The 16,075-nt window shown below is 32.0% G+C and overlaps 1 protein-coding gene across 1 annotated transcript in view; it reads left to right on the top strand.

The window, feature by feature from the left end:
- LOC100160185 (inactive tyrosine-protein kinase 7) overlaps positions 1-16,075 on the top strand; it is a 306,264-nt gene that overhangs the window by 158,347 nt on the left and 131,842 nt on the right. The window contains exon 2 of the mRNA XM_029488699.1: positions 7,519-7,727. Coding sequence (XP_029344559.1) covers positions 7,519-7,727 — 209 coding nt within the window. The remainder of the gene's footprint in view (positions 1-7,518; positions 7,728-16,075) is intronic.

Below are 16,075 nucleotides of genomic sequence, written 5' to 3'. Positions count from 1 at the left end.
AATGTATTTCACCATTTAGAATTACGCATTTTATGATATCATGTATACGGAACTAAATACAAAACCTTTCTACTACAATTTCCAACCAATGAGTTTTATTGGACTTGTTAGAAAATAAAATACAATATACTCCGTTCAGATTGAGATTGAACCGGCGGCTCGACCAAAACACGTTTTATTCGCGCATTCCGGACATTAGTGGGAGAGTATGCACGGCGGCCAGCACCGGCGCCGACGATCGACGATGGCAGGCGATGACTGTTGGCCAATCACAGAACGTATAGCTATCGCATGGGGGGGTCAGCCACTGTTCGGCGGCTCAGTCTGCATGCGCGAAGCCGGTTCAATCTTAACCTGAACTGATTATAGTATATTATTTTGTCACTATTAGTATAACAATACTACAATTACAGCAGTATAATATTATCGTTTGAACAAGTTATATTATAATAATGTATGCCGGCGCTCAGGATATGCAATATAATAGCTGAGTATCTATATATACATTAAAAACAATGCAACTCTGTATAATTTAATTTAATTAAAATTTTTATAATAATAAACGGGTTTGAAACACTTGAAAATATTTCAAATTACATAATTACAATAACACCTATAACAAGTTATTAAATTCAATTTTTAATAATTTTAATATGATTTCTAATGTAAATGTATTATGACAAGAATGGTAAATTTAAATAAAAAATTAAAACATGTAATGATTAAAGATCAATAAAGGAATCCTGATTGGCCTTTAAAATTTAAAGCCCTATATAATTTTATCATATTATTATCAAAGATCTAATATGATATGTACATAATATTTATATTATATTATCATTGAGATGTACTACATTATTATTGTGTTAATTAATATAGTAAGCAATAAAATATATTTAACTTAGTATGATCATTGTACCACAAATTAATAAATAATAACTCAATAAATTATTACAATAAAACTATTTAAATTTCTTCTAAAATATAGTACTATAGTAAATATTATGTTGCAATTATTGTTATGTTACACCAACATCATTTCTAGTTAGTAACAATAAGCAACTATCTCTCTACATAAATAAAGTTTTAATTAAATTGTATAGTAATATTTTTTTATATTAATTCATATTTTCTTGAATGATTTTTATAATTTATTCTTTTCTGTGACCCGAGTGTATATGCATTAACATATTTGTTATAAGTTAGAGCTTTGAAAAATGCAAAGTGAACAACAAATCCATTTCAAATCGACATAATTGTGAATTCAAACTTTTCGGGGCACATTTCTATAGTATATTTAATAACAAATTAAGTACGTTTGGATTCCCTTTATATCACCAGAATGTCACAAAATATTGTATAACTTAATTCCATAAATTAATAAAGGAATCATAAATGTCTAATATTGCCATCATCAGCAAATTTACAACATTATTATTCGTGTGCATTACTCACTGATCGGTAAAAGTATTATACTTCACAAAAATAAATATATAAATATGGCTACTTACAATATTATTATGTTCACTTTTAACGGTATTATTATGAACAGCGCCGAGATACCACTACAAAATCTGTTTGGGGAATCATCATAAATTACAGTGGAAAACTTCAGTATTTAGAAATCTAGTTGTTGTAAGTACTTATATTTACAAAACAAAAACGCTGAAATAATATAACTAGATAAACAAAACCAACATATGTATTAGCTTTTTTTTTTTGTCGTGATATTATTATTTGACATTGATCAACAATATAATCGACACGTCACAGAGAACATTGTAATTAAAATCCTTATACTGTCTATATTTTGTTTTTTTATCATACGTCGTTACATTTTGTCAGCCATATGATTATAAGTTAGGTGCATATGAAAAATATATCTTAATCTAATAATAGCTTACTATTAGAAAATAAATTGTATTTATTTTGAAAAAGTCTTAACCAACAAAGAAAAAAAAATGTTTTCATTTTCACTGTGTAATGGATGGATAACTGAAATAAATATACAGTTTTTTTTTCACTTTTAAAATAACTCAATGTTTGATTTAAAACTCGGGAAGGTAGGTATCTAAATTATTGATCTACGTTACTTCGAAATTCGAGAATTCAATTTCTCGGTTTCTTCGATATTGCGTGTCTACCTATAATGATTCATTAGTAATATATATATATATATATATCAATGTTTGTTTTTAAAAACATTCAATGTTAGATTTTTTTATTATTTTTCTGTTTTTATACATTTTATGTTGTGATGCTCTACACATTGGACAATTAAAAATCAAATATATTTATTTTTTTTTACATCAAATGCAGCGATGAAGTTATATTATGATATAAAAACAAAGAATCAAATCCGGCTGGCACGAACGAATAACATATAATTAACTGTTAATTATTTTTTATCGAATTTAGTCGTAAACAGTTTTACTGAATAAACTATTTTACACGATTGTCAAATGATCAGAGTGGTAACGAATTCACTATTTAAGGAATGAATATGAAAAGGATTTATTTTTTTACACTAATTCGCACGAACACCATCCACGTGTAAATTAAGTTATTAGGTTAAACTTGATTGAAGTGTATGTATATATAATATTATATACACTTGGTTAACGGTAGTTTGGTCAAGAATTAGCACACGGTATATATATATCCGTCAATACACCAAAAGGGTGTGCAAACTTTGATCAGTTCAAGGGTCTCGGGAGTGCAATCAAAAAAACTGAGGAAACTTTTTCTCGACGTACCATATAGCTATGCGTTGGATCCCTTCGTTGGTAAATTGAAAATGGAAATTCGTCAGAAAATTTGAATGGCTCTATTTACTTCGATAACAATTTAAATTTGTTACGTTTTTTTTTCACTTTTCGTCGTATCTCTCGGAAAAATATGTGTATATATCTATATTAAGGGCATCCCGAATTCAACAAAAGTTAATCGCACAACTTTCGAAAAAATGTATTCACCGTTCGTCCAATCCGTCGGCTGAGTATATAATATAAGTAAATTAGTTTTCGTGAACGATATAGGTGTATTGCATCCACCGTTGTATATTACAAAATATATAATGAAACGCCTCGGTGGAAGATTTATATATACTATTTTCTTGACTTTGCCCGTGACTGTGATACAATAATTTGAATATATAATATATTATCATTTTTTTTTTTCATTCCATGCCGATAATTTGGTCTCAAAAAAGTTTTTCCATTTGTTGACCCAAACGGCTGACGAGAAACTTGCTTTTAATTTCGCTTGTATATACTTCTCCCCCCCCCCCCCCCCGTCACTTTCTCTACCCTTGTTTCGTCGGTCGATGAGACGAAGAAAATTTTTCAATTCCAACACTATGTATCGGGCTAACTCAACGAATACTCTTTCTCGACAACTTTTATAATTAATTGTTCTACGTTGTAAATTTATAAAGTGAACAAATAATTTGCCAGCCTGCAAATAAGCAGAGAGAAAACCTCAACATCGGGTTCATGATAATCGATCGAACGCCGTGATAAACCTAAAGGTCCATGGGGACAAACTTTTCGAAAGCATTTTGTACCCCTCAGACTCGCTTTTGTCTGTATAATATTTATGTGCTCGAAAAAAATAAGTTTTTGTCCGATCGGCCGTTTGCGAATCTGTGGAAAGTCACTAGGATCGAATTTCTAGGGTAATTTATGGCTAGGGACGAAAATGGCCCCATTTTTTTTTTTTTTTTTTGTAGCACTCGATATTTTACAATCCATATTTATGAACTTATTACCTACAATCGTGAAACTGTAGAAAACATAAAGTGTACGATGCCTTTCGACTCGCGTTTCGAACATAAAACAATTTTGTAATATTTATGGGTAGGTACATATTATTATTGATTCGAGTTTAATACACTTATCTACCTATAATCGTTTTGTATTTGAAGTATAATACAATAAAATTAGCAACTAAATATTATTATCTTGAACAATTTAAATGTTACGCTACTGCTGCGCCATACTGTAATAACTATTATAATAAACATTGCTTGCATTTACATAAAGCCCAATTATTAAAAAAAACCGGTGTGTATAGATATACATAAGAAAAAATAATAACCTTATAGTGCCCCATAGAAATAGTCACTACCAAAGAACATTGTGTCGGTCGGCTGCCGCGGTATTTACTTCGAAACAGTTATATAGCCTGGAGCTGGTCCAATTTTTTTGGTTTTCCTTACTTCTTATTTGTCTGTTTCGTTCTTTTATTTATTTACCGTGGCAGGCTTGCAAGATCAATATTCTCAATTGAATTTTCACTAAACCGGTATTTTGAAAATTTTAACGAATTAACGTCTTAAATAATTGAACTAAACAACAAATGGAAATGAAAAGAATATAAACTATCTGATTTCACAAACGATTTGACAAGAAAAAAAATTAAAGGTTTCAGTGAAAAATAAATTACATTTCATCTTTTAAACTCCCATAAATATGTATAAGGTCGAGAATATCGAAACAAGTAATAGAAGAGTTTAATGTTTCGTAAAAAAATAAACCATTTTTTATAATACTCTAAAGTGATTATTATAATTATGCTAAAAAATTATATTTCGAGTTATATCTATTACGTCTTATACTATAATATTATGATATGACAACTACAGTTACATTCAGTTCGAGAAAACATAGAAAACAATATTATTCATTTCATGTGAGTTAGTTAGTTAGTTAGATTTACTCACTTATATAATAAATTAAAATGTTATTTTAACATTTTGTGTCGATAACACAATCGATGATGATTGACTCATTATTCATCTAAAATGTAAACAAAATATGTAATATAACCAGCTAATATATGCAGAGAGGACTTGATTGATTCGATAAAGTTATATTCCAATACATTATAATATTTGCCTAAATCAAATAATATATAGACTAGATGAACAGTACTCTGTCTAACTCGAGTTGCCCTCTCGGATACATCTGACATGGATTTTGGTCGATTTACATTATTATTGACTTAAATCCGGTTAAGAAGTCCCATCTATATATCATAGTAAAACAATAATTTTTGTTTTTTTTTTTATCTTGTTTTCCAGTGACATTATTTACTATAATTATTTAAGCTCATATCAATTCAAACTCGCTAACCGGTGCTTAAGTGGGAATATTATATGACGTGTTCCTCTGAGGAGATGCTGGAAAATCGAGAATGTATATCACTGCGATATTCGAAGACAAATATTTGTGTAAATCTTGAAATAAAAACTCGGAGTGATGCGACCTATTATAGCGAATGACCAATTTCGGCCAAATCTCGTCCATTTCCTGGTATATACGCGGTATATATTCTGGTATATAATCGAGCTCAGAATCGTTTTTCGAATTGTCGAGGACAAATAATATACGCTATTTGTATTCAATCGCCCCACGACCTATCGCATTATATCGTGGGGGATGAGTGAACATCTCGTTCAAGTAACTGTGGTCCGTTGGAATAGTTATATCGAGATAATAATATTGCATTATTGCCGGCCCCAGAATTCGCCGTCCCAACCGTCCTTGACATTAATTCATTCCACGCGCGCAATACGACGAAATTATATGATATAATATGCAACAAACGATATATACCTACGTAACAATACGGTAGGTACATACCATATATTAATACGTTTCGAGACCTGTTGCCACAACCGCATTGTCACCTCCCGCCGAAACCCTTTCTTAGAACAGTGTAGTGGTAGAGTTGTGGCAAAGTGGTGATCGGATTAATCGAATGCCTGCAGCTGCGGCGCGCCATTTAACGATTAATTCACGCACGTACTATGCAGTGATGTGAATATCATATATATAGGAAATGCGCATTCGAGGAGGAGGTCACGAAAATGATAAAAGTCCGACTTCCTTTGCCTGTTGTGCGTAAGTAAGAAATAGATATTGTGCAACCGTCGTATATATATGGGTTTAATATCGAATTGAAATCTACATGAGTTTCTCACTTCAGTTAAGCGATGTCAAGAGTATAATAAATTAAACTGTTTCGTCTTCGTACCAGTCAGATGTGACTGTTGTTGCTGTAGATCGTTGAATAAGTAGCTATTACAAATAAATGTTAAAGATTTGTATCTTTTAATAGAAGTAATGCTATACTATAAGTATAGTGAACGGTATTCGCACTCATTTGAGATTCGTCTAAGAATCACTGCAGAATAAATTATAATTAATATTTTGACATAATAATCGAATTATCAATACAAGGCCCAGAGTTATCCATGACCGATGGTGTCTTGTTGTGATCGGGTTATTCGTGTTCGGCTTCAACTCCAATTTTTGACTAATTAAAAAAAAAATGGAAATTTAACAGTTTATTAATTAGTCATTGTATATTCGTAGCGATTACAAGACTTATTATGGCCGTAAGAAAAACATATTTTATCCCGAACAAAGACTTCCATTAATTTTGTTACCGAAAATATTGCAGAATGTAATTGTACCTATAATTATTTATGTGTGTCGAAATGACGAAAATTATTCATTCTCCGTTTTATAAGAAATCTAGCCGTTTTGCAATGAATTTCGTATACCTACTCATATACCTACCTTTATAATATTATTATGTACGCACAAAAAAATATCGTCAAACCGGAGGAGGATGTACACGATTATTATAACGAATTATTTGATTATGTTTTCACACCCTCCGGCCCGCCGCCCCTTAACCACCACTGACGATACTCGCAGTGTATGCTATACGTATACCAGCTAAGTATAATATGTCTCCACTCTCGCGGGCGCAGACGACGACGACGATATTACTCGGCGAAATCGTCCCGACGCACATACTGCAATAGTGTTGTACACACGTCAAAAACACCCCTTTCACGGCCTCGGCGACTTGGGGGTGAAAGAGAGTTTCGCGAACGTCTTCGGGGGTTGTGGAGGGGGGGGGGGGGGTGGTGGCTCGCGTGAGCACGCATTTATCATTTCCGCGGAACGGCCCCCGGTGAATGCGCCTATATAGTGTGGAAGCGTTTTGTCGCCTGTTTTTTTTTTTGTTCATGTCACCGAGCGGGCTTAATAACAATAATAAATCCGTACTCTCGCAACCCGCTCCCTCCACCCTTCCCACCAGCGCCGTCGCCGAGAAACGCTTTCCGACGACTTTTACGCGCGTCGTACCTGTTACGCCGATGACGCCGCTGGCTGCTGTCACGCTGTTCATCTCTAACAAATGGAACCGACCGAGCACACGCGTATACGCGTATATATATATATATATATATATATATATATAATAGTGTATATCATATTATTATAATGAATGATTAATAACACATCTGCTCCCACGCCAACTATATATAATATGGTATGAGACAGACGGTACCCCCCCCCCCACGTCTAAACACCTACATCACCTCCACCAGCGTCACCACCACCGCCCCCGCCCCGGCGCGATTGCCTCCACTGACACGCGCACGTATATGCGACTACTATGTGTACCTGTTCTCTAACCGTGTGTGTCTTTTTACAGGCAAACTGGCGACGTACACGCAGAGACCGCCACCGTCTTCGACGCCGCCGTCGGTCTCCCGACAGACCGACCGCACGTCCTCCACCCCCGGAAACGGTACCGACCAGCTGTACCCGTTTTTCGATTACTACGTGCCACGCAACATCACAACCACGATTGGACAGAGCGCGTTTCTCCACTGCCGGACGGAAAACTTGAACGACAAATCGGTAAGCGACGATACGACTCGATGCGAATAACAGAACCATAGTCCTCGGTATACCTAGTTAGGTGTTTGTGTTTTAATTATATATTACCGTGTGCGAGTGGTCGCCGGTCAATGAAAAATACTATGGGTATAAGATGTACTGCATAACGATTTACGAACAATTACGAGTAATATTATGTACGCGCATACTATTATTATTAGGCACTACTATTGGCCTTCTCCACGGATACCTATAACGTGTAAACGCTATAATTTATAAAACAAGTTAAAACGTAATAAATTGAAACTATATCTGTCGGTAATTTCGCAAACTGAAATAATGCATACAAAGGGATTAACCATTAATAATTGTTTTGAATATACAATAATTACCTAATAACCAATTAACGGTTAAAAATTTAAAATCCTATTAAAAATAAATAAAAATGGGTAGTTCATATAGGTAATACCTATCGTACATTGACTAAATTTAATTTTGTAACAAAATAAGTATAATATTATTGTTTTAAAAACTAGGTATGACTTTGTATGTACAATACAAATTGATAATTATTCTAAAAGTGTGTTTAATTAATATTATTTTTTAATTTTATATAAATGTATATCGTCGTTATCCTTCCACGTAGAAACAATCATAATTTTTTTTCAACAAATTGGTACTTACTTTATTTCCACACACACCGGTACTTCAACCATCTTTGAACTACAGCTTAAATGTATTATGCACCTATATAATAGTACAGTATTTACACATTCTCCGGGGCTAACTCGTTTGAAAATAGGTTTATTAAAATCTCCGACAACGTGAATATCCGGGCAATCACAAATCGTATCCTACTAATATCATTGTTAGTGTGCACCATTTATTTGTTTTCGTACGAATTCAAAATCACAAAACCACGTCCGTCTTATTGCATGATACTCTTTGGCATTAAATATTTGTCATGCTCGTTTTCGGGTGGTGTTCGGGTTCAAACTAAAGACAATACCGTCTCGTAGTTTGCGAATGTCGCTACCGAATCGTTAGTCTTTTTATTTACAGATAAACCGAGAACTTTTTTTTTTATTATTATTCTGTAAGCCTATTACCTTTATTATTTTTATCATCTTTTTTTTTTTTTTGCCGATCGAACGAATCCAACAACGACGAAATAATAACAATTTGCGTACCACTGGTATGCACGCAGGTAGGTAAATCGTATATTTTTGGCGCCATACGCTGTTTCTTCTCCGAGGGACGTAGACGTTTAGAAACAACCACACAGACGTTATCAAGCATCCCTTACCTTTAATAATAAATAACTAAAAGCATTTATAAACGTAATGGACTCTACAAATTCGGGTCTATTTCATATCGAACGAATTAGAGTCGACCTAATTTCGTTAATTTATTTATTTAGGAAATTGAACTATATATACCTACGTTAACCGTTGTCCAATTCGTCTTGAATATATTTGCAAATATAAATAGACACAATACCTTATAAACATCTAAAAGTTTAAATAATTTACATAAAGTTACATGTATAAATAATAAATTGCGTAAAACTTGTCCCGTGAAGTTTGATCAAATATATTCAATAAATTGCGTATGTTGATTGATTTTCTTTGTCCTGGTCGAGTTTCATTTGTAAAAACGTAAACCATATTTCCACACCTCAAAAATGTGTGTACTGCAGTAGGTAGGTACCATAAAAGTTTATTTTTTTAATCAGTGAGTAGTAAAATACAAGCGAACTTGTTTGTTTTTTTTTTTTCATTATTTACAACTGTCGAACAAATGGTTTGAAAGTAATTTTACTTCTGTAGTTTTTTTACTGGAAAAGGTGATATAAGAAAATGTAAATTCTGATCAACAACAAAATGCGCTATAGTTTTTACTTCTAAGAAAAAAAAATCGATTGATTAAAACCATTTTTAACCAATATCAAACTGTAGTTTTTCTAATTGTAATATTGAAAATAGTAGCATGATTTTTTCATAACAGCAGTTTTAAATATCAGAGTTTTTATGTGTAGGACATTTTATTCGAAATTTTAAACATTTAAAAATATCAATACATAGTAATATATTATTTCATTTGTGTTGTGTTGGCAACTTTTAGGCAACACTTTTCTTCATTTAACGTGAGTACATTTAAAAAAGATAAAATTATGAATCACTGTCCAATATCCCTAATTATACTATTATACCATCAATGATTATACCTATCAGTACTCTAAATTACTCTACTTTTCCCCTAAATAAATATATTTATTATTAGAAGGGGTGGAATTATTTTATTTAAATTATTCCCTTATTAATATTTTATTATTTAATCGTATCTTTTCACTGCAATAATAACATAATACAAATAATAATACTACAAAATAACTACCTACCTTAATAATATACAGTATATAACTCAACATTATAAATTATCTTTGTAAGATCAGCAATTTAAATCTATTGTACAGTTTATTTCAATAATATGGTATTATATATTATATTGTATTTAACTTAATTTAGCACAAAAATAACGATTTATAACACTTTTCGACAACATTTTAAAATATAATTTAATAATTTGACACCACTTAGGTACTTAAATACGACTACGCAAGACATAATCAGTCTGATCTCGAACGCCGTAATTCGTATTGGCATTATGATAACATAATAATAATATTTTAAAGACAGTGTAGTAAGCATTAAAACATCACATCGATAGTAATATAAACCACTGCGGTATAAATTTTAATTAAACCACGCTGCAAACTCGAGATACACACAAGAAATATTACGATTGGTTGTATATTATGGTTGTATATAGTCGATATGAATTACAGACGTTAATAATGATTAACGTTTAAAACAATATACCGTCTTTATATGAGTTCACGTAATGAACAACTTAGTTGGCTCGTGTGCAAAATACATATTATAGTTGTTAAACTCAATCTTTAATCAGATTTAAGACAGTACAAATAATAATAATTGTATAACTATATAATTCAATTTGGCTTAGGTAGTAGAAATCCACGTTCTTGACATGTAAAAACAATATCTTTCGAAATAAATAATAATATCCCATACAAAATGATGTGCTCAACGCATTATTAAGTAAGAAATAAAATTTCGTTTAAAAAAAAAATTAAAAAATAGTTTCTTGACAGATTCCGACTTATTTTGTGTCAACTGAAGTTTTGGTATTTATAACAGTCACTCTTAACAATACTATTATTATCTACTTATGTTTCACAAACATTTTTCATAGTTAACACACATCGGATGTTACATAGCTTATGTCACCGAGATCGTAGGAAACGTTTCGTTCGTCGTTCTGGGCATCATAAATATATTATTATTATATTGTCCCCGCGACGTCGCACCTATTTGTTATGTGTTTGGTTCGGAACAGATAGATACTCGTTAAGGTTTTAATTCACTTTGTGAATCGCTCTGTGAAACGATTTCGATACCGTTCGACCAAAGGATGGTATGAAGTTTTAAGGTAGATTGCAAACTTGGTCGGGTCAAAGGGATTTTCATCATCGATAACCCATCGCACAACCTATTTATACGTAAATAATTTCCGAAATCAAGTTCCGTAACATGTTAAATTCCCCAAAGGTATTAACGTACTGCGAACCTAGAAGTTCATATAATAATAATATTATTATTATTATTATGGACACTCCCAAACATCCAAAAACCCTATGTGGAAACAGTGTTTAACATAATATACTATACTCGTAGACGATCCGGGCGACTGATTGATATACGGTGTTGTAAATCGTAATTAATAATTAGTCCTCAAAAAGACCTTCCAGACACGTGTGTACTGCTAAAATCTATTCATGTATTAAACATTATATTGTAATTCAAACACGTACAGTCGTCGAACACATAATAAAGTTATTTTGAGATGGTAAGCCAAATCGCAATAGTGTAAATTAAGATTTCGACTGTAATATTATAATATATTATATTATGTGTAAATGTGTTTGTAATATTTTAGTTATGACAAGCATATGTGTTATTAGTTTAAATATACACAATTACTGTAGGTTTATTGTGAACAACTATCACGATTTAAAAAATTAGAAAGTATTCTTATCAATCACTCTAAATAATTGGTTTCTATACTTGATTATAATCTATGGATACGGTATCTATCTAAGTTCTAATATTATAGTTAATTGTATCACGAAATACCAGAAAATCAACAACTATCGTATTATAACCTGCAGCTTATTTGGTAACTATAGTAATAAAAGACTTTGGAGTATAATATTAAAACAAATTATAAATAATTAATTAATATAGTGATTAATCACTTTTTAGTTTATATAATTATTGTTTACCACTTATAACAATATATTTAATTATTGGAGGGTAACGAACTGTAAGGACAGAATGATCAGGTATTTATTACTGATTATTAAACCGAAAAAATTGTTATCAAACTTATTGCATCAAATAAATAATATTTTGAAAACTAAACTTTGATTTCTAAATAAACATTTTTTGGTAAAATTAAATGAAAATCTATAAAATAAATAAACCAGTTTTACTCTGTTACACATATTTCACTCAAAATATGTGTAGGTACCTATGTGTATTATATTATATTGTATTTTCTAAGTTTATACCCAAAACAGAATAGATTCTCAAACGAAAAGTAAAAGTTTAATAATGCGTAAACTAAAAGAAAATAATAAGAAAACTCATTTAAGTTTCAAAAATAATATAAATACGGCGTTAAAACTTTTAAGGATACACTCAGGAAATAATATTAAGTGGATTTGTAAGTTTAGGAATATGCAAAACTATACAATAACACGTTACATTATTTTTAAGTACGTTTTGCTACATAATTTAAATATATCAATTTCCAAAATGAATTACAAAAACAAACCATGAAAATTAAGACTCATCACTTTATTAATTTATGGACATTTTAAAATGTACTGGGTAATATCGGTAAAAAGGGAAACAAATTACAAATTGGTTATTTTAAAGGTCAGTGGCCAAGCTCTTAACGGTTTTATTTAAGTCTGCGATGTAGGTATATCTTAATAAACTCAATAATCAAATTAAAACTCAGAGTTCATTGAATTAAATAGTTTTATTTAATAAAGCTACCTAAATAAGTCATAAATAAGCCCCAACTTTGTACTGAACTGTATGTTCACAATGAAAATCACATTGAGTTGATTTATAAGTTATGTTTTATGCAAAATAAAGAACTAAAAATATAAGAATTGAAAAACTAACGGGATTAAATCGTTTATTAAATTTGAGTACTAAAAACTTGATTGAACATTTTAAACAACTATTATAGGAAATCATTTACTACATTGGAAGTTGAAAAAAATTACTAATACAATACTGTTTGTCTTAATTAATATGCATGTGAGCAACTCTGCAAATAGTTTTTGTTCATTTATCCAACCAAGAATTGTGGCTGAACAATTGGATAAGCGCCAACGGGTTTTGGCAATTTGAAAACAAATATAAATTGAAAAACTTTTTTAACAATATTATTCGAATTTTTATCGTCGTTGTTGGTTATTTATAAGACACCGATGATCGTGATAACTATGATGGTTTTTTTTTTTTTGTTTTGTTTGTTTTTAACGATCCCAATTCTTCACATTAAAAAATAAGCCGTCCAAATTACTCTTAATATTATTCGACACGCAACCTTTAACAAATAAACGTTTCGAACTTCCCAACAACTTAAACTCGACAATAAACATTTAAAAAAAAAATAACGCCCAACTCGCTTTTTCTCTATTCGCCATTAAATTATTATTATTACTATACAGTATACGACTATACAGCTATCGGTTTAAAGCCTTATTACAATCATTATAAATAATTAGTCTTATGAAGTCGTAGAGTTAATGTTTTCAGAAATAAAGTTTTCTTTTAAGTTACAATCAATTCTTATACTATATTATGCTCAGTTTGTTCTCAATGACGAATTACACCCAATAGAAAGTTAATTCGACACTATTATAACGAAAGCTAATAATTTAAAAATTAAATATATTTTACAAATACTTTTACAACCCTCATTAATTATTTTTTCGAAAATTCACGTCTGAATATTAATTTTAATTACTTAAACCAAAAACAAATACATTACTAATGTGTAATGTATTTTAAAATGTAAACGGTGAGTATTCAACTGGACTTAAAATAACAACCCAAACGTTTTTATTATACACTCATAACGTACATTTCAAACTTGATTTTACTAGACCCTCCTAATGGCTAATTTAAATCACTGGGTATGTTTATATGGAATAAACGTTTGTTTTTACAAAACAAAATGTTCTTTCTTATCGACATTTAAGCATTAGTATACAATGAATTAATTTTGTAAATGTTATGAATAGTAAAAATATTTTAATACTGCAAAAATATTTATGATGGGTACCTATTAGAGTTCTATGTACAGACACGATTCAAGGTATTGCATGAACTACCTGAACTTTCGTAAAATTGTTTGTGAATTTCCTGTAAGGGATTAAAATGGCGTTCAGACGCAAACTTCTATGAATTATGTCGGCGATTTTTGCAATTTTAGTTTGTACCGCGTCTAAAACATAATAATATTTATAATGTATAATAATATAGTATAGGCACCTACCTGCTGTAAATCGTATAATGCCTGAAATTTGCAACCTCGCTCAATGAGAAAATTATATTTTTATTCTCAGGAATTCAGAAGGGCATAGAATAATATGTGCAGTATATTATTGTAGGGCCGCCAAGCTAACATCGTCGTTTTACCACTACGATTCCATCCGAACATGTTTGGGATCGACTAATAGCTCGTTAAAAATAATATGTGTCTTGTAAGTCGTATATGATATTATTATTATATATAATACGTGTGTGCGGGTGTATTTATCCGACTGTTTCTCTGTCTCTGTCTCTCTCTCTCTCTTTTTCTCACTCTCTATCCATCTATATATATATATATATATATATTATGTAATCGGTTTAGAACAAATCCCGTCGAACCGTTATGACACGTTGTAGTGTTATTTGTAATATTCTTTGCACAGCGAGAATTCGTCCGGACGTTGTGTCGCGCCGGGCGGAGGAGGAACACTGCACGCTCGACGATCACGTACTGTGCGCCCCGAGAAAATCGCCATCGTTCTCGTTCTCGGGTAATGAGACGGCTTCTAGTGGATTTTGGTATATGTGTGTGTGTGTGTGTGAGGAGGAGAGGGGTATATAGGGTGTCCGGTAATCGGTATATATGCTGCTGAATTAGAAAACACATAGGACAAATACGTTTTTTTCAAAATACATTTTTATTTTTATTGTCTTTATATTATTATGTTCATCATTCAGTGAAATCTCCGATATGAGAAAACACCCGGCACACGATTGCCACCTATAAGGAGACGCGCAATTGAGGTGTGCACTCATCGAAGTTTTCGATGACCTGCTCAGCGCTCACAAATATACAACCGCACAGTATCATTAACGGATCTTTCGAACTCTCGCGCTTTGATTCCGTTCGGGGTTTGTTAGACCTCGGACATCCTTACAAAAATAAATCGCAAGATCTCGCAGGACATTTCATTAATGACACAGCGCGTATGGACATATTAGCTGTTCCATAATGTAAATATAATTGAAATCGAATAACATTCAACACGAATAAACGCTATTACACGAAAAAATAATAACGCGAAGAATAAAATCACGACAACCAGCCGTCGCGACAACAAAATAATTAAATAAAAATTGATTAATTGACAAATAAAACAACTGAACATTTTGCGCTATATAATATATCCCGTCCACGGTACACCCTCTATTTTTCGCTCGTGTGTGAGTGGTGTTTATAAGCCGTCGATTACGCGAAGAATCATAAAAGACCTTCAACGCCACATAATAATAATATATCACTACTATTATAATATTATACAGTCGTACAGTGAGCATATTTTATGCGGACTTGGCCGTCCGTGAGTCTTACACCGACGATGACGTTTTCATACGGTATCCAGGCCGTATGGTGTAAATAATTTCATTCCTCGCTCTTCCGACGATAATATATTTTTCTTTTTCTTTATTCTCGTTCTCCTGCCGTGACGTCCCGACGCCATTGCCGTCGTACCGTTTTCCCCGTTCCAGCCAATTCGCGTACACGACAATGCGTGTAGGGAATTTTCTGCGTTAGGGTTAGGCCTTTGCCTGAACGTTATGCGCCGCGAGCAACGGCGTTATGTGTCGGCTCGTGTTTATGTAGCAAAACGGCCGGGAAATGGTAATCTGCGACAATGACCATTTCTGACGAGCGACCTGCGCATAGGCGGAGAGGTTTAGGGGGGG

The sequence above is a fragment of the Acyrthosiphon pisum genome, chromosome A1 (assembly GCF_005508785.2).
Source record: "Acyrthosiphon pisum isolate AL4f chromosome A1, pea_aphid_22Mar2018_4r6ur, whole genome shotgun sequence".
Classification (NCBI taxonomy): domain Eukaryota; kingdom Metazoa; phylum Arthropoda; class Insecta; order Hemiptera; family Aphididae; genus Acyrthosiphon; species Acyrthosiphon pisum.
This window is presented reverse-complemented; position numbering and strand designations above follow the sequence as displayed.